The 18,491-nt window shown below is 58.0% G+C and overlaps 3 protein-coding genes across 3 annotated transcripts; 1 reads left to right on the top strand and 2 right to left on the bottom strand.

Annotated features, from left to right (window-relative positions):
* Positions 1-914: 914 nt before the first annotated feature.
* GPATCH3 (G-patch domain containing 3) lies at positions 915-5,725 on the bottom strand. The gene is made up of 7 exons (XM_066335091.1): positions 5,370-5,725; positions 4,723-5,126; positions 2,809-2,983; positions 2,268-2,327; positions 1,900-2,021; positions 1,605-1,732; positions 915-1,250 (listed from the first exon to the last, which is right to left on the bottom strand). The coding sequence occupies exons 1-7, from the start codon at positions 5,716-5,718 to the stop codon at positions 1,031-1,033; spliced, it is 1,458 nt and encodes a 485-aa protein (XP_066191188.1). The 5' UTR covers positions 5,719-5,725; the 3' UTR covers positions 915-1,030.
* Positions 5,726-6,838: 1,113 nt separating this feature from the next.
* NR0B2 (nuclear receptor subfamily 0 group B member 2) lies at positions 6,839-9,821 on the bottom strand. The gene is made up of 2 exons (XM_066335293.1): positions 8,324-9,821; positions 6,839-7,785 (listed from the first exon to the last, which is right to left on the bottom strand). The coding sequence occupies exons 1-2, from the start codon at positions 8,847-8,849 to the stop codon at positions 7,514-7,516; spliced, it is 798 nt and encodes a 265-aa protein (XP_066191390.1). The 5' UTR covers positions 8,850-9,821; the 3' UTR covers positions 6,839-7,513.
* A 92-nt stretch (positions 9,822-9,913) lies between these two features.
* NUDC (nuclear distribution C, dynein complex regulator) lies at positions 9,914-18,093 on the top strand. The gene is made up of 9 exons (XM_066335292.1): positions 9,914-10,097; positions 11,221-11,298; positions 13,102-13,326; positions 13,589-13,666; positions 14,040-14,153; positions 14,546-14,740; positions 15,255-15,338; positions 15,429-15,547; positions 17,237-18,093. Exons 1-9 carry the CDS (start codon positions 10,002-10,004, stop codon positions 17,286-17,288), a joined length of 1,041 nt encoding a protein of 346 aa, XP_066191389.1. The 5' UTR covers positions 9,914-10,001; the 3' UTR covers positions 17,289-18,093.
* The last annotated feature ends 398 nt before the right edge of the window (positions 18,094-18,491 follow it).

Here is an 18,491-nt window from a genome sequence, read left to right as displayed (position 1 = left end):
CGCGCAGCCCCGCCCGGGCCGGGACTCGAACCCGCGGCTCCGAACGCGGTCATGGGTCACCGGTTCGAGTCCCGGCGCCGGCCCTTGTCCCTCCAGCAGAGCCCCAGCCTCGCTTCTTTCCAAATCACAGAATCGGTGGGATTGGAAAAGGCCTCTGCGACCGCCGAGTCCTAACTCTGACTGAACACCACACTGAGTGCCAAGCCCAGTTTTTCCTTAAACATCTCCAGGTACAGTGACTCCACCACCCCCTGGGCAGCCTATTTCCAGTGTCTAAACCCCCTTTCCGTGAAGAAATTCTTCCTAATGTCCACCCTAAACCCTCCTGGAGCAGTTTAAGACAATGTCCTTTTGTGTTGCCACTCGCTGACAAGAAGAGCTGGACTCCCACCTGGCTCAGGTAGGAGGAATTCCTTCCTGCATTTTGCCCCCTCAGTCCTTAAGGAAGTCACAGAGGGCCTGGCCCTCACCATTCACACTCAGCCCTCCCGCACTGGGTCAGCGGCACAGAGCCCTCCCCTCTGCCCGGGACAGGAGAACGGGCAGACAGAGCACCCTGGAAAGCACCCGCTACCCACAACCACAGGGCGACGCCTCCAGAGCTCCCGCAGGCTGCCGGGACAAGCCTTTCATCCCGAGCAGTTTCTCCCAGCAGTGTGGGACGGCCGCGCCCAAGGAACGCCGGCTCGGGCAGCAGCAGGACAGTTACTGTGCCCTGTCTGTACTTGTCCTTCCCTGGCTCTCAGGCTGCCCTCAGCTCCAAGTTCTGCTTTTTCAGCCTCACCAAACGCACACATTTGATTGATGCCGGCACGAATATAAGTTTTAACCCCCCAAAATCCTTCCCCATTCATGCAGAACACCATTTCCTTTCATTTGAAAGGTTAGCGGGGAAAAAAACCCCACCGTGGCAATTTTTACTACAAATCTGTATTTTTAGTAAAAATAAATATATAAACACCCTGCTTCACACTCAGACCAGGAGCCAGCCTGGGCTGGGGAGCAGGACAAAGGCTGTGACAGTCCCTGCTCAGTGTGGCTGGGCCCTGAGGCTGCCCAGGGCGGGGTGGGAGGCTCGGACAAAGGCCATGTCCTGTCTGTACTTCATGGCCGTGAGGGGCTGGCGCCTCAGCAGCTGGTCACCCGTGTCCTGGGGCTCAGGGTCATCATAGATGGTGGAGATGACCACAGAAGTGTCCCCACGAGGCTTCTTCTTCCTGACAAAAGTTGGCAGCTTCTCCCCGTGGTACCTGAAGCAGAAAAGGCTTGGTTGGAGGGTGCAGAGGTCATCAGGGATCTCTGAGCTTCCCAGCTCCTTTCCTGGAATGGTTTGGGTTGGAAGGGACCTTAAACCCACCCAGTTGCACCCCCTGCCATGGGCAGACACCTTCCATAGAGCTGCACATGGCTCCAGCCCTGCTCCACTGAGGAGCCTGGACTGTCAGGAAGAGCAGTCTGTTTGGCTGTGAGTGCTGTGGAATTCCCCAGCTGGGCAGGGAAAGGCAGATCCCTGTCAGCTCCCTTTGCAGCCTGTCAGCTGCTGTGAGCCCAGAGAGCCTGGGCAGAGGTGGGAACAGGGGCTGGGAGGGCACTTGGGTACTTACCCCAGCCCCCTCTTGCACCGGGGGTTCTGACCCTCGTTATCCAGAGCTTCGGCCATCCCAGAGTTGCTGCTCCCCAGGCCCAGCCCCTCTGTCCAGCCCTGCTGCTCCAGGACCTTCCTGCCAAAGCCCTGGGAGAGGAGAAAAAACCATCACAGACTTGCTGGACAAATCCCACCCTCATCTTCCCAGAGCCTCCTGCCCTCTTCCCACAGCCAAGGGCTCTCCTGCTCCTGACCCACATCCTGTGGGCATCCCCCTGGCACAGCCCTGCCCTGGGCAGGCAGCCAGAGCTCACCTTGGTGTACCTCTCAAAGGTGCCAATGGGCTGCCCTGACACAGATCCATCCTCCAGCCCATCCCGGAGCCGCTGCTCCAGCCACATCTGCACCGAGTCCCGAGCATCCTTATCCCCTCCATCTGGGGAGAGAGCAGCCAGAGTCAGCACAGCTCAGGGAGGCTGCTCACCACCACCATTTCCCCCAGAGCACCAGCAGAGGAGGCAGAACCTGTTCTTTTTGGCAGCCCTTGCTGCCAGACCAGAAAAACGTCGTTTCAGGTTCACTGAAACAGCTTGGATGCTTTCAAAGAATGACAAAGAGCTCTCAAATTCTGCATGGTCAGAATTTCCTGGTTTCCCTGGGGTGTGTGGCTCAGCCCTGATACCTTTGTCATAGTAGATGCTCATGTCCACGTCCCAGTCGTCGGCTGTCTGCTCATCAAAGTCTGCAAGAGAAGGGAAGAACAACTTTGCTGCAGTCTGCCACAGGGGAGCTCTTTGCTGGTGGCCCAACTCCCTGTTTTCTCCAAAAAAATGCGAAGGAGTCACAGAATCATTGAGCTTGGAGATCTCCAAGACCACTCAGTCCAACTGTGACCAGTTCCCACCTTGTCACCAGCCCAGAGCTCTGAGTGCCATGGCCAGTCCTTCCCTGGACACCTCCAGGGATGGGGACTCCACCACTCCCTGGGCCTGACCACCCTTTCCGTGGGGAAATTCCTGCTCATGCTCACGGCCTTAGAGTCTCCCCAGACCCCAGTGCCCACCCCAGAGGCTGCCAGCAGCACCACGGGGCTCTCTGGGGGATCTCTGTGAGCAGTGCCCAGGGGAAGGCTCAGAAGCCATGGCACACACGGTGCTGGTGGCCCCAGTTGACCGGCACTCTTTGTCTGAGCTGGTGGGCTGTGACACAAACACCGAGGTCACCTCCATCCTGCTCCTGCCAGAACTGGGCGTCCGTGTAGAAGACGAGGCCAGAGCCGCCCTTCTCCCACTTGAGCTCGATCTCCTCCTCGAAGAGCCGCTCCCGCAGCCGCTGCTGCTGCGTCACGTCCTCGTGCAGCGCCTCGTGCCGCTCCCACTCCTCACACGTGTCATTGTCCTGCGGGGACAGCCTGGGATGGAGTGGGGGACACTGGCACAGCCCCCTGCTCACTCCTCACACGTGTCATTGTCCTGTGGGGACAGCCTGGGATGGGGCTGGGGACACGGGCACAGCCCTCTCCACTCCTCACACATGTCACTGTCCTGCGGGGACAGCCTGGGATGGGGCTGGGGACACGGGCACAGCCCCCTGCCCACTCCTCACACGTGTCATTGTCCTGCAGGGACAGCCTGGGATGGGGCTGGGGACACGGGCACAGCCCTCTCCACTCCTCACACGTGTCATTGTCCTGCAGGGACAGCCCCCAGGGAGCTGGGGACACGGGCACAGCCCTCTCCACTACTCACACGTGTCATTGTCCTGTGGGGACAGCCTGGGATGGAGTGGGGGACACGGGCACAGCCCCCTGCCCACTCCTCACACCCATCCTGGTCCTGCAGGGACAGCCTGGGATGGAGCAGGGGACACGGGCACAGCCCTCTCCACTCCTCACACGTGTCACTGTCCTGCAGGGACAGCCTGGCATGGGGCTGGGGACACGGGCACAGCCCCCTGCCCACTCCTCACATGTGTCACTGTCCTGCAGGGACAGCCTGGGATGGAGCAGGGGACACGGGCACAGCCCCCTGCCCACTCCCTGACCCTTCCCAAGGCCATCCCCTGGAGCAGCTCTGCTGGCAGAGCCGGGCCTGCGGGGCTCAGGCCCCGACACGAGGGATGAGCTCATCCCTGACTAACAGCACTGCCAGAGTCAGCAGCAGAGATCCCACAGCACACCCACCCCACGGGCCCCACCTGCCCCACGCTGATGCCCATTTAAGGAGCAGGTGTGTTGGACCTGGAGTCAGCACTAGCAACGAATTAATTCCACTCCAGCTGATCCCTGGGGAGATTGCGTGGGCTCCCAGGAAGCTGCTCCCTGGCACAGCCACAGAGCTGTCTGCCCAGTTCTGGGCACAGCCAGGGAACAGCCAAAAGAACGGCTGCAGAGCCAGGAAACAGCCTGGGAGAAGCAGCTGGAGGAGTCTGTTTAGTCTGGAGAAGAAAAGACTGAATAAAAAAGCTGGAAAAAAGAAGGAAACAAAGTGCTCTCAGTGCCCCACGTTGCCAGGAGAAACTAATGGGGTGGAATTGCAGCAGAGATTTGGCATCTGAGTTAATTCTGGTGGAGCAGAGAACGGGAATGGCTTGCCTGGGGATGTGTAATGACAGAGGTTTGGGAGAACAGGCCAGACAGGCGTCTGCCAGGGACAGGGCTGGGGTGGCTCCTGCCCTGCCCAGTTCTCCAGAAGTCTTTGTCACAAAAGCCATTTTCCTCAGAGTGACTAAACTCCAAGAGCAGGAGCATCCCAGGTCAGCCCTTTGTGCAGCTCTGCACGTCACTCCCAGCACACAGCCCTGGTCCCCAGCCTCTGGCTCCTCATGTCCCAGCAGAGCAGAGCTGGGCCCATGTGCCAGGCAGCAGGGCAGGATCTGCTGGGCAGCCTCCCCTCTGCTCCTCCTCGATCAGCCCCTTCAGGATCAACCCCTGTGACCACCCTGAGCAGTTCTGGGGCTTCAGACCCCCTTGTCCCTGCCCCGAGGGGCTCAGTGCACCAAGAGGTGAACCATCATATTTTAACTGCTTTTAACTAGCCATTTATCCAACTAAGGGATTAAAAATGAGCTCTGAGAGTGGGATCTGCCCTCACAGCTCCACCAGCCGAGCCTGGACAGCGCTGGAATATTCCACTTACATCATCTGAGTTCGACTCCTCTTCCTCCTTCTCCTGCCCCTCCTCATCCTCCTCGGGCCGGGCTGGCTGAGTCACCGGCTCCTCTCCCTCCGTGATCTCATCCCCTGCAGCCGTGTAAACTCTTTCTTCCTCAGCAACTGTCTCAGTGTCCTGGTATTTGAAGGGCACATTCCCATACCTGCGGGATGAGCCAGTCTTTGGGAAATCCAGCTGCAGTTTGCTGATGACGCGGGGGGGCAGCCTGCAGGCCCGGATCAGCTCCAGGAACACGCTCAGGGGGGTGCCCACGTTCCCAAAAGGCATGAAGGAAGGGGGGTTGAACTCGGGCAGCCGCCTCAGCTCCGCCTCGCTGACAGACTCCCCGGCAGCCGCCCTGTCCTCGCTGCTGGGAGACACCTCCGGGCCTGCGGGACACAAGGGACGGTTTGGGGGGGTCCCACAGGTTTTGGGGAAACCGCAGGAGAGAAGGGATAGTTTGGGGGGGGGTCCCACACCCCACCCGGGGCGAGTAAATCCCGGCGCTCCCGAGTGGGAGGGGGATAAGCAGAGCCCGCACGGGCTCTTCCTGCCCAGGAGCGGATTTAAAGCGCTAAGGAAACCCCATGAGGAGTTTCGTCCCGGGGCCCCCGCCGTGACCCCGCCCGTACCTGTCCCGGGGCTCAGGCGCACTCTGCGGATCAGGCAGCGGCCAGGCAGCGCGGTCCCGCCGGGCCCGACCCAGCGCTTGCCCGAGTACATGCGGACGAAGCGGCGGGCGCGGCCGGGCCGCACGGACACCAGGCAGGAGCAGGTGCGCGGCGCCGAGGCCCCGCCGCCGCTGCCCGCGGGCGGCCGCTCCGGGCGGTGCCGGTAGTGGAAGCAGAGGAAGCCGCCGGCCTCCAGGAACTGGCTGAAGTATGCGCGGAGCTGCGCGGAGCGGAGCGAGGCCGGGATGCCGCTCACCAGGCAGTACCGGGCCGGGCCGCCATCGCCGCCGCTGCCGCCGGGCGCCGCCATCTTGGCCCGCGGGGCTGGCGCGCCGTGATGACGTGTCGGGAGGAGGGCGCCGCCTGGCGGCCGGGGAGCGCGCGGCAAGAGGGGCGTCCTGAGGGTCCCGGGGCTGGGGACAGGGACCCTGGGGGTGACAGGGACCCTGGGGGTGACAAGGGCTGGGGACAGAGACCCTGGGGGTGACAGGGACCCTGGGGGTGACAGGGGCTGGGGACAGAGACCCTGGGGGTGACAGGGACCCTGGGGGTGACAGGGGCTGGGGACAGAGACCCTGGGGGTGACAGGGACCCTGGGGGTGACAGGGACCCTGGGGGGTGACAGGGACCCTGGGGGGTGACAGGGGCTGGGGACAGAGACCCTGGTGGGGTGACAGGGGATGGAGGGTGACAGGGGCTGGGACAGACTCTGGGGTGCCGCAGGGGACCGAGACACCCCATTGTGGGGGGTTCACAGGCCCTGGGGGCAGCAGGGCACGGGGGCTGTCAGCCTGCCCGTCCCTGTCCCATGCGGGGCTCTGGCCTTGTCCCCGTTCAGTGTCACCAGCTTTGCTGCCAGCCCCCCAGCGGGTGGGTGCCCACGGCTGTCCCCTGTCCCCGGGAGCCCCGTGTGACCCCGCGGGCCGTGGGCACTGTCAGGTGAGTCAGGCGTTCCCTGCCCGTGGAAAAAGGCCGTCATGGGCCGGGATCAGCTGGGCAGAGCTGCAGCCAGGCTGACACAGCAGCTCCTCCTCACACGGCGCAGATTCCGGCTGTGTCCGTGGCACGGTGCAGCTTTAGCTGTCACCTGGGCTGTGTCAGCCACGGAAACAGGGTTTGTCCCTGCCCGTGGGTGAGTCAGGGCAGCCGCCTCTGCCGTGGCCGCAGGAGAGGCCCAACATCTGCATCTCCACACCTGGGGAAAGGTGCAAGGCGGGGGTTTGCTGCTGGGAATTTCTGTGTGCTGGCAGCACCCAGGGGCTGTTCATCCAACAGCTTCCACTGTCAGTGTTGCCAGATGGATTTTTGTGGAAAATCTCTTTTTATTCCACTCTATCTTTTCCATGCCTGCAGTTTTTTCTGCCCATCCCAAATTCAACACCGTCGCTAAAAAGGCACCACTATGTTCCAAAACACCAAACATTTTATTAAAAAAAATAATTTATTGCATCTTATATACAAACCACACAAATGTTCACTTATAAAATACTGACACCTCAGCTGTTGGAGGCAGGAGGAGCGAGTTTTCCAGGTGTGCACCTGGCTCTGACTCCAGGGGGAGGTTTGGATCTCCCACTAAACCAGCTCTGCTCGGGTTTAACTTTTCACACAGACAAGGAAAGCCCAGAGCCCCACACGAGGTGCAGTAGGTTTAGGTGCTCCTAAGTGCTCTTAATCCTGTTGTATTTCATGGAATTACAGAGGAAAGAGAGAATCTAAAGAAAAAGAGAGGTGAGTCTGTACACCCTGTAGAATTTAACATTCTGGCTTTTCCCCTGAAGAAATTTCCTGAGTATTTCTAAGATTCCAAGCATGGAAGCCAGACCCAGAGTAGTTCCATAAAGTTTGCCCTCGGGCAGTGATCCCACCGAGGCAGTGACACACCACAGGATCAAGCTGAGGACAACCCTCACTGCTTGGAGTTCACAGCAAAACCAGTGAAAACTGGGACCAGGGCAGGACACCGCTGACCCACACACACTCCCTGGGCTGGAGACCGGCCCGGGCACAGCACGGGCTGCTGTGAAATCTGCTGAGCCACAGCTGCTTCCCCAGGGACCTTCCAGCGAAACGCAGAGTCCGGAGTGCTTTTGTCCCGGCCGTGCTCAGCGGGGCAGCGGCAGCCACGGGGCCTGCGGCCAGCCCGGCACCTCCAGCAGCATCTCCACCAGCAGATCGCCCATGTCGGCGTCCCCGATGACGGGCCGGAAGAACAGGTCGGTGACCAGGGCGGCGGGGACGGCGCGCAGCGAGGACGTGACCCGAAGGATGCGGGAGAAGCGGCCCTGGTCCTCGGGGCTCAGCAGCTCCCGCAGCGCTCGCTGCGCCTCCCACTGGAGGCTCTCGATGTAGCCGGGAGCCTTCAGCCCAGGGATGTCTGCGAGGGACAGCGGGGAGAGGGGTGTGAAGGGTGAGAAACTGCTCCAGGTTATCCCCTTCCCACCCCTCCCCATTTCTCAGAAGGCCACGCTAAGGAGGTGCGCACAGCACTTTTCCCTCCCTCACGCAGTTCCAGGGATGCTGTGTGAGGGAGGGAAAGCACCTAACAGGGAAAATCGTGCTTTACAAGTAAAGGAATCCAGGATTTACTGTCTGCAGAGCAGGCAAAGGTTTTGACATCCTTCCTTCCTGCTTCCCAGTGCATTTGGGAATGACCAGAGTTAGGGAAAAGGTGACCAGCCCTCTCTGCTCTCACACCTGCCCATCTCTGAGCATCTCCAAGCCACGAGGTCTGTGTTCACCTGGGAAGCTGGTGGAGCCCCTATCCCTGGACGTGGCACTCAGCGCTCTGGGCTGGTCACAGGGTGGGGAGTGGCACAGAGTAAACTCGATGGTCTTGGAGACCTTTTCCACCCTCAGTGACTCTGGGATGCCTCATTCTGTGTCCAGCAGAGCCACCAGGGCCTGGCACTCACCTGGATTGAAGAGGATGGCTCCCCTCAGGTAGGTGTATTCATTGGGGCTCAGGTCCAGCCTCCAGAAGCTGTTGAGGCACCACTGCAGGCGCTGCACGGCCGCCAGCGTGGGCTGCGTCCCCTGGGGCTCCTGCCCTTTGCTCTGGCCGCTGAGGAGGATCTTCTTGAGCATGCTAGGGGCCGGGGCCTCCATCACCTCGAAGGTCACCATGCCCTGCACCAGCCCCAGCAGGAAGAGGGGCACCCAGCAGCTGTCCAGCAGCAGCAGCTGATCCTCCCGCGGCAGCAGGTGGAAGGCAGCGACGTTCTTCATGAAGCTGATGGTTCTGAGCAGCACGTCGGAGGCGGCCTGGCAGGTGAGGTGCGGCGTGCGCAGGCACACGGTGCGGCGCTGCTGGCACAGGCAGCGCTGCCGGGCCCCGCCGGGCCGCAGGTTCTGGCTCAGGAGGGTGTACAGGATGGCAGGCTGCTTGTCCTTGCCGTGGCACTGGCACCTCTCACACTCCGTGTCCACGCTGCTGCTCATGGCTGGGCCGGGTCCTCGGAGAAAACTCAGAGAGACGTAAAATCCCTTGTGAAATATGTCACGGGCCGGATTGTCCCCGTCCTCGCGGCCCTGCCAGCCCGTGGCTGCTCCAGCCAGCTCTTATAAAGCTGGGTCACAGTGAACACCCCTCGGCAGCCTTGACCGCCCTGATTAAGCAGCCCTCATTAAAACCACCCGACCAACCCCGTTGTTGCTGGGCCGATTGGCCGGGCCAGGCGAGTTCCCGGCGCGGTCAACGGCCGTTTTCTCAATGAATCGGCGCGGGAGGGGCCCTGTGGCCTTATCAGGATTACCCAAACAGGATAAACAGAGTCATTAGCCCGGGCTGTACCATGGCACCAAGGCCCCACGGAGCAGGTGTCGCTGCCAGGGTTCACAGACAAACACGGGGAGCTCGTCTGGGCCCGGCGTACAACGGCCCCGGCGCCCCGGCCTTGGCAGCAGCAACCTGGAAGTCGTGTTATCAGCAGCTGTTTGCCTGGCCTTGCTCGAGAGCCTCTTGTTGTGGTGGAGGAAGAGGAACCTGGCAAACTGGCTATGATGGGCCCAGGGGTCGTGTCTCTCAGAGAAACACAGGGCTGGGAAAGGGAAAACGCTGCCATTTGCAAAACGAGAGAAGAGTGAGGAGAAAAGTTCCCGTGTTTTCCCAATGGAAAGGACCCAGAGCTGCTGGACAGCAGCTGAACATGAGTCAAAGTGGGCAGTGATTGCTCAGGTGGCACTTCTGAGGCAACGCAGCCCTGGGACACCTCGGACCCCCACCGCAAAACAGACATGGAGCGTGTCCCGGGCAGGGAACGGAGCTGGGGACGAGGCTGGAGCCGCAGGAGCGGCCGAGGGAGCAGGGAGGAGGCTCGGCCTGGAGAAAGGGAGGCTCAGGGGAACCTTCTCGCTCGCAGCTCCCCGTCGGGACGGACCGGGCCCGACACCCGCCAGCCGCACCGCCCGTCGCCATAACAACCCCGCCGCGGCCCGCGGCCCGCCCCTTCCTGGAAGATTGACACCCCATTGACCAATCAGCGAGGAGAGCGGCGCGGGGCCGCGCTGGGATTGGCGGTTGGGGAGGGGCTCGCGCTTCCGCGGACGCCGGTTCCGGTTCCGGTGGCGGCCCGGTGCGGGAGCGGCGGCGAGATGGGGCTGAGCGCGGAGGAGGCGGCGGAGCAGGAGGACCGCTTCGACGGGATGCTGCTCGCCATGGCCCAGCAGCACCAGGGCGGCGTGCGCGAGGTAGCGCCGCCGGCATCGGGAGCGGGGAGGGCGGGGCGGGACCGGAGGAGCGAGCGGGGAGCGGCCCGGCCTCCTCGGGCCCCGCCCCGGCACGTGGAGCCGGGGCCGCACGTGCGCTGCTCCCGGAGCGGCGATAACGGCCCCCGGCAGCGCCAGCCCCCTCGTTAACCGGTGCGGTGTTCACGAGGCCCCGCCGAGCCCTCACCGTGGCCTCGCGGCCCGGCCCCGGCGGCCCTGAGCTGCCCTGAGGTGCCCGGGCCCGCCCGGAGGCTCCGCGGGCGGCGCCTGCGCTGGGTCCCGGCGGGGCAGAGCACCACGGGGCGGTATCGAGCTCCCCCGGTCACCTTCCCGCACAGCCCCCTGAGGCCTGGCCGTGACCGGGGGATCCGCTCGTGCTCGGGGATGTGCTCACCCGCCCCGATCCCACCCCGATCCCCCCGGTCTCCTCTGGTCCCTCTGGCTGGGGGCTGCGACATCCACGTGCTGAGCGCTGGACGCTGTGGGAACATCCCGCTCACAAATAATTTAAAAAAAAAACCGGTCCTGTGACAGCCCCTCGAGTTTTGGCAAAGCCTCTTGACTGGAAACCCCACGGGCCAGGATTCCTGGGAAATAAAGATCAGCCGAGTCCAAGGGGAATATGAGTTTCCAGAAGGGGTTGGAGGTGCTGGTTCATTCGTTGGTGATCCCTGGCAGCTGTAAAAATAAGGAGTTTGCATGCTTTTAGGTGTGCAGAGAAACAAAATATGGCATGTGTGTATATACATACATACATATATATAAAATATTTTCATATATGTATAGTATAGGTATGTATGCATGTATAAATCCATTCCTGCCATAGATAACAGCTTGGGGTATGGGAACAGGAGCTGAGGATAGATAAACTGCTGCCTTTCTTCAAGCAAACCACACAAACTCCTCTCCAGGCTGGGAATGCAGGGGCTGGCTCTCCCCAGCTGGCTGCTCTGTGGGCAGTGGTCACGGGGCTGATCCCAGGGCAATGATGGCACAGCCACAGATAGAGAGGACAAAGGATAAAGGCTGCTCCAGAGACACGAGGTGATCAGGAGTGACCTGGGCTCACTGCTCCCTTTCTCTCCTCCCTCTCCCTGTTCCCCAGCTCGTGAACACCTTCTTCAGCTTCCTGAGGAGGAAGACGGATTTCTTCACCGGGGGAGAGGACGGAGTAGCAGAGAAGGTACAGAGTGAATCCCCCAGGCCTTTAACTCCTGTCCCTTCCATCCCACCCGTGTCTGTGCCGTGCCAAGGGTCCCCTGCTTGAGCAGCTCCCGAGGGAAGGAAACCCAGAGCTGCCCCTGTCAGAGGTGAGGAGCACACAGTTCCCTGCTCAGGTGGTAGCACAGGGCAGGTTTCTTGCCAGGCTCTGGCCAAAGGCTAGTTTGGAAAGCAAACCTGCCAGACACAGTGACTGAACGGTGACACAGCAGGTGATAACCCCCTGTCACCTTGTTTGTTCAGCTCAGGAAAAGCACAAAGTCCACAGCTCTGCACATGCAGCTGCCCCTTGGCTGGGCTGCCGGGATGGAGCATCCCCTCCTGCAGGGAGCCCTTGCTGAAAATGGAGGGGCTTTAAAGTCCTTCCCACCCAAACCATCCTGTGATTCCCTAAGAGAAGAAAGGTGAACCCTGCTGTCATTTCTCTCAAGACAGAGAGCAAATCTTCCTGGAGGCTGTGTGGTCCCACCTGAGTGGCAATTCACAGGTGCCTGGCTGCTGTCCTTGGCAAATCTGTGCCTGTGAAAGGAAAGTGTCTGTGCCCTTGGCTGGTGGCATCTGTCACAATGCTTTATGGCCTCCTGGAAGAGTGCTCTGACACCATGGGAACCACAACAAATGGGGAAGGAGCTGCCTCCCCAGTCCTGCCGAGCCCTTGGCATGAAAGAGAAAGGAGAGGGTGGGAAAGTCACTGGATTCTTTGGGTGCCATTTCAGCAGGCTTGTGTGGGGTGAGGGAGGTGTGGGCAGGGACACGGACAACGTCAGGCACTGAAGAGAATTTCCTCCCCGTGGATCATGGGGCTGGAAACAGGCTGGGACATCCTGGGGGATGCACATCTTGCTTTCTGAACTCCAGGAAACACTGGAGAGTGTAAACAAACCTTGTTGGTAAAGCAAAGCAGAAACACTCAGTGCTTGCTCACAAACCACAGTTTGCTTGGAAAAGGTTCTGGATTTCCCTCCCACCCCGAACCTCTGGGGAAATGTAAATAAATAGATTTTCCCCCTCTTAACTCCTTTCTGAGGATCTGTCTGTTATTTTCTGGGGCAGACCTCAGCTCACCTACGTGCTGCTCTGCACAACACTCCTGGCTTATCGACCCTGGGGCAATTCTCTGGCTCCCTGCCTGTTTACTCAATTTTCCCGCTGAGCATGCAGCCCGTGGCATCAGAGACCTTGGGATTTTGCCTCCCAGAGTCACAACAACCTTTGGAGAATTGGGAGCGAGGCTGAAACAAATTATTTATGGAGGAAGTCACTCCTCAGTGTGAAAACACGGGGGTGTTTCAAGCATTTCTCCTCTAAATCATGGCACTGAGGCTCCATCTGGAGAAAAGTCCCAGATGTGGGAAAGGTCAGAAGTAGGTAAAAGAGTTGGATCTGGTGTGTCCAGCTCTCCTGGAGGTGTGGAGTAGCTTCAGAGGGCTGGGTTGGGCATCAGCTTGTCCTGCTGGAGTCATACAAAGGACAAAATAAGTGAAGGGTTTTCATTTCACTGTTCTGTCCTGGAATCATACTCCCTGTGTAACTAGGAAAGACTACATTTAAATATTTCCAATTTTCTCCTTTTCCTCCCTTTTCACTTTCTCATCTGTGTTTTTTTGAATTGAAAAATCTCTGAGTTTTCAGTCCGAAAAAACTGAGTGAAGGTGCAGGGAGAATTCCCAGCAGACTCAACAGATGCTCCTGCGCTCCTCAGCAGAGGGAGCTGGCGGGGTGTGGGTTTGAAGTGGATGTTATTTTGTCACCCCTGTGCCCTCAGCTGATCACGGAGGCCTTCAGCCACCACAACAAGCTGGCGCAGAAGGAGCGCAAGGAGAAGAAGGCGCGGCTGGAGGCCGAGCGGCGCGAGAGGGCCGAGCGTGCTGCCCGCCTGGCCAGGGACAGGGACAGGGACAGGGACAGGGACGGGGGCCAGGCCAGCGAGCCACGCATCAAGGAGCTCACAGAGGAGGAGGCAGAGAGGCTGCAGCTGGAAATCAACCAGGTGAGAGCCTTTGTCCTCCCTGGGGCTCTGAGGGATTGTTCTTTGTCCCAGTGGGAGGACAGAGGGAATCTTCCCCTCGACAGTGCCTTTTTCCTGTCACTTTGTAAGGGTTGCAAACTCCCTGTTTCCAAAGTGGAATGCAGTGAGTGGTGCTCTTCAGCTGCAGCTGAAAGGCTGAGGCCACCTAGTGCCAGCTCAGGAAGTGACACAAAGTGCCAGCTCTTGGCTGAGCGTGTTCCTGCTCTTCTCTTTTTTCTAACAGAAGAAAGAGGCCCAGGGTAACAGTGTCCCAGTGAAACCCTCAGAGGAGGAAGGTGAATCTTCAGATTCCAACAAACAGGTAAAACTCATCTGGACGTACTTCAGAATCATCAGATAGTTTGGGTTGGACCTCAAAGCTCATCCCATTCCACCCTCTGCCATGGCACCTTCCACTACACCACATTGCTCCAAGTCCTGTCCAAAATAAACACTTTGAAAATACAAATTAGAAAATTTGGCTTTAAAAATACACAGTTCCTAAACGTGCCAATACAGAGAGCTTTTGGGTTTTTTCTTGTAGTCATGTTTTATCAGAAGCAGCTAATAATTATGGAGCTAAATTTAAGTGGATATAAAACACAACCAACTGACCTGCAATCCTTATAAAACCTAAGAGCTGTTGTTACAATGGAAACTGGAAAAGCTTCTTTCTTTACACTTGAATTCCTTAGGGAACAGATGATGAAGAGGAAGATGAGAAGGATAAAGGAAAACTTAAACCTAACTCTGGCAATGGAGCTGACCTTCCAAATTACAGATGGACACAGACTCTTTCAGAATTGGATGTAAGTAGTGCTCTGTGACCAGGATCTGAGGAATCTGAGACAGGGAATAAGAGCAGGTGCTGGTAAGAGATGAAGCCAATTCCCTGTGTCTCAGTTGCCTCTGGAAGTTTGTTGGAAACAGCAATGTTTCAATAGCTGGGAGAGAGCTTGGTAACTCAGTAAAATTCCCAGGAGCCGTAGTTGGCCAAATTTTGGTCTTGTTTTAGCCAGGCATTAAAATCTGCTTCCCTTTTTATGGTCCTTTCCTTTCACCTCCTGCTCGCCCAGTCCCTCAAGGAGAAGAATCCCTGCTCTGTCTGAAACCAAGGCAGAAAGGCTTTGGGACAGCAGCACGGGAGGGGAAGGAGGAATTTCCCTGCCCAGCTCCTCAGACCTGCTCCTTTTTGCTGCAGCTGGCTGTGCCCTTCAAGGTGAGCTTCAGGCTGAAGGGCAAGGACGTGGTGGTGGACATCCAGAGACGCCGGCTCAAGGTCGGCCTCAAGGGCCACCCTCCTGTCATTGATGGGGAGCTCTTCAACGAGGTCAAGGTGGAGGAGAGCTCCTGGCTCATTGAGGATGGGAAAACGGTCACCGTGCACCTGGAGAAGGTAAAGCAGGCTGGGCTGTCTCTTCTGGGCTTTCAGCTGGAACAGCACCACCCTGCTTGTCCTGGGTACAGGGTCACTGGGGTGTTTAGGTTCCCCCATCTTCAGCCTAATTCTCTTCCAGGATATGCAGTGTATTTCTCAGCAGTTCAGGAAAAGCTGGAAGGAAATCAGTCACTTTAATGTTGTCCTTTAGTGTGTTTTGACATCTGTTAGTGACGTGAAAATCCAGGGACAGACCTCCTTGTGTCCCCTCTGGGCCTCTCCAGGTGGTTTGTTGTAGTCCCATTTATGTCCTGCCAAACAGGACATCTGACATTCTCTCAGATCTCCCAGCTGTGAAAATTTAGGCTGCCTGAAGTGGCTTGAAACAAAAATAGCCTTTATCTATGTTCAGATTTTACTGATACTTACAAAACTCAGAATTTGATTCCACCTTTTTTTTCCACTGTGACTGAGATTTAACCCTGGAACGAGTCCAAGAAAGATAAACTGTTTTTGCTTCCTCATCCTCTAGATCAACAAAATGGAATGGTGGAACAAACTGGTCTCCACAGACCCAGAAATCAACACCAAGAAAATTAATCCAGAGAATTCAAAGGTAAGAATTCTTCTGTTTTATGGGATGGAGGCTGCTCAGAAACTACCTCAGTTGAGTCCAGAGTTGTTCCAATTGGGATATTGCTTTCAGTTGTCAGACCTGGACAGTGAAACTCGCAGCATGGTGGAGAAGATGATGTATGACCAACGACAGAAATCCATGGGCCTGCCCACCTCTGATGAGCAGAAGAAGCAGGATATCTTGAAAAAGTGGGTACAGCTCATTCCTTTGCATGGCTTTGCCTTCCCAAGTGCCTTCTCCTCCTGCTCTCTGGCACGGATAAGGGAACAGAGAGCAGCTTGGCCTTCAGTCCTTGCCACGGTCACGTCTGCACAGTCACTGTATTGTTGGCACCACCAGTGTCTGTAAAAGCCTGTAGGGGTAGAAAGCCTAGTGGGAAAATCTGGGAATGGCCTCGCTCTGGCATTGTCTTAATCTGCTGATTTCAAGTCCAGAAGGCACGTTTAGGTCTGTAAGTGCCATCCCTGCTGAACTTTTAACATGGTCTTGATTGGTGTCTAATCTTCCTCAGTAGCCAGTTAATCACCCCTCCCTTCCTCCACTTGCCCCCAGACAGTTGTCCCCAAGCCCCTTTTATGGCTTTATTGCCCTGTTTGGCGTAAAGGCACCGTGGCAGGGAAATGACTCCAGCAACTCCCAAGGCCGTTTGGGAAGGTGTGGAGGCAATTCTGGGTCACGCAGCTTCTTCAGCAAGAGCACCTCACACCTTATCTCTGGGTGAAGGATTGCTGGGGCTGACCTGACTCCTCACTCCCCTTGGCTTGATCTCTAGTGCCAGGAGCTTCTCTGTGGAGCTGAGAGGGGTTTGAGCAGAGCACAGAGCAGCTTCCCTGGTGCTCAGTGGGATGGGAAACACTCTGCTCCTGGGGAGCCACGTGCAGGACACCTCACCGGCAGGGTCACCTGTTTGGTGCCCTGGAAGTTTGGCTGGCAGAGGATGGAGAGGAAGTTCAGACTTTGCCCTAGGAAGTCCAGGGCAAAGGAGACTCAGTGACACCCATGTGGGTGCTGATGTCTGCCAGTGGAGCTCTCCTGGCTGCCACACAAGGACGTGATCCTCACAGCACAGATGGCCCTGAAGGGGGAAAGTGGGAATGCTGTGGGGGTGTTCCAGGGGAAACCCCGAGGGGGGAACACAGAGGAGATCAAGCTGCCCTCACTTGTACCTTGTGAGTCCTCCACAGGGCTGTGACGTGTCGTGTCCCTTGGGGAGCAGAGCAGAGGAGCCTCTGTGTGCCCTGGGCACTCCTGGGCACAGAGCACTGCCCTCAGACTTCCCGATGTGGCACCTTGAGTCCAGGTAGTCCCTGGAAGGTGTCCCTGTGCAGGGGGTTGGAACAAGATGATCTTTAAGGTCTCTTCCAACCCACATCATTCTGTGGTTCCCTCTGCTGGGGCTGCAGTACATTTGAAGATCAGACCTGATTTGAGGCCAGATTGCTCTGGTCGTGTCCTCCCTGAGTTCCTCCTGTCAGAGCACTGGGGATATTCCCCCTGTTCCCAGTAAAGCTTCAGGCTGCAGCTTCAGCCCTAATCTGCCTTCACCATCTCCCCTCTGCCCCAGAATCAGTGTCATGGCTGCTACGTGTCCAGCCCTGGCGTGACAGTGTGTTTGATCATTAACAGCTCCCGTGGGTCTGCACTTGCTGACCTGCTAGGCTGGCAGGAATGCTGCTCCCACTGACCTGAGGAAAAGGTGTTTGTAGGGAAAGTCCAGGGAATGTGTCCCAAGGAGCTCAGCAGGACCCTCCTGCTGGGGAGGGCGTGGGGTTGCAGCAAAACCCCTCAGTGCAGGAAGCAGAAATCTTTCCCTCCCCAAACAGAGCTGTTTGCCTCCTGCTGACTCACCCAAACTCTTGTCTTTGTTTTCCTTGCAGGTTCATGGAACAACATCCAGAAATGGACTTTTCAAAGGCTAAATTCAACTGAGCTCTCCCCCTTCCCCCCCTCTTTCAGTCAGCCCGTTGAATGGGGCAGGATTTGTATGGTTGGATATTCCTCACCTTGGGCAAGTAAAACTTCAGCATCCCCCACCCGAGCTAGCTGTGGAGGCACCTGTGCAAAGTCACCCTGTGTCCTGTGCAGCAGAAGGCAGGGCCCCAGAGCAGCTCCAGACAGAGCCATCTGCCACAATTCCCAAAGGGCAGTGAGCAGAGAAGGAGGGCTTAGAGCAAAAAAGGCTGTTAGGGCTGAGAGAGCCAGACCTGAGAGGTTTGGGGATAAATCCTTAAGGCATTGCTTCGCTTCCCTGGGCTGCTCAGAGCTGCTCACCTGCTCTCTGCCACTGGCACAGGAACTCCTGAGTTCTACTCCCTCCTGCTCTCCTGTGAAAACAAGGGTCAGTTTATTTTGTAAAATAAACCTTTTTCTGCCTTCCTGTGAAGGGAAAACAGCAGTTTAAAAGCACAGCTATTGCAGTGGAGACAGACCCTGCTTCTCCTTGCTGCTGCTCCTGTTTGTGCCAGCAGTGGGACAGCTGGAGCACTGCAGGGCTCCCAGCACAGCTGGAGAGGTCAGCCTAGAGCTGGAGAATCTGTGGCTGTGGGTGGGAGAGGATGAGGATGGGGGCCTTTGGGGATGCTGTTGTTGCTGGGAGTGTCTCCTGCCTCCCTTCCCAGAGCCTCTCTCCCTGCTGGCGTTGTGTGTGAGCTCCTGCTGACGAGTGGCATCACTCTGCATGTTCATATCTTCGTTCAAACTGCAGTGCAACATAAAGGAGAACAAGTGGAACGTCTCGGGCAGAGCGTGTGGTTTCTGTGGCAGGAGGGATGTGGGCTCCAGGCTGGGAGGGAGAATGGAGGGGGTTCAGGGGGTGCTGTGCTCTCTGCAGCTGCCTGTGAATACCTCTCTTGCTCGCAGCTCTGGCCTGATGGTCTCTCCCTCCCTCAGGACGTGGCAGTGGGAGCTGTGTCTTGTTCAGGAGTGCTGCTGAGCTCATTCCCAGTTTAACCCCCCAGGACTGCCCCAGGGAGGCTGCTCCAGGCTCTGCTCTCCAGCAGCAGCAGGTGACCACACCAGGAAGCCACCCTTGCCCCAGGGCTGCTTTATGCCGAGCTCACAAGGAGTGTCAGGAAATCCTGGGCTCTGTCCCAGATCCCTGTTGCTGTGGCTCTTCCCCCTGCCTCCCCCAAA

The sequence above is a fragment of the Sylvia atricapilla genome, chromosome 24 (genome assembly GCF_009819655.1).
Source record: "Sylvia atricapilla isolate bSylAtr1 chromosome 24, bSylAtr1.pri, whole genome shotgun sequence".
Taxonomy (NCBI): Eukaryota; Metazoa; Chordata; class Aves; order Passeriformes; family Sylviidae; genus Sylvia; species Sylvia atricapilla.
This window is presented reverse-complemented; position numbering and strand designations above follow the sequence as displayed.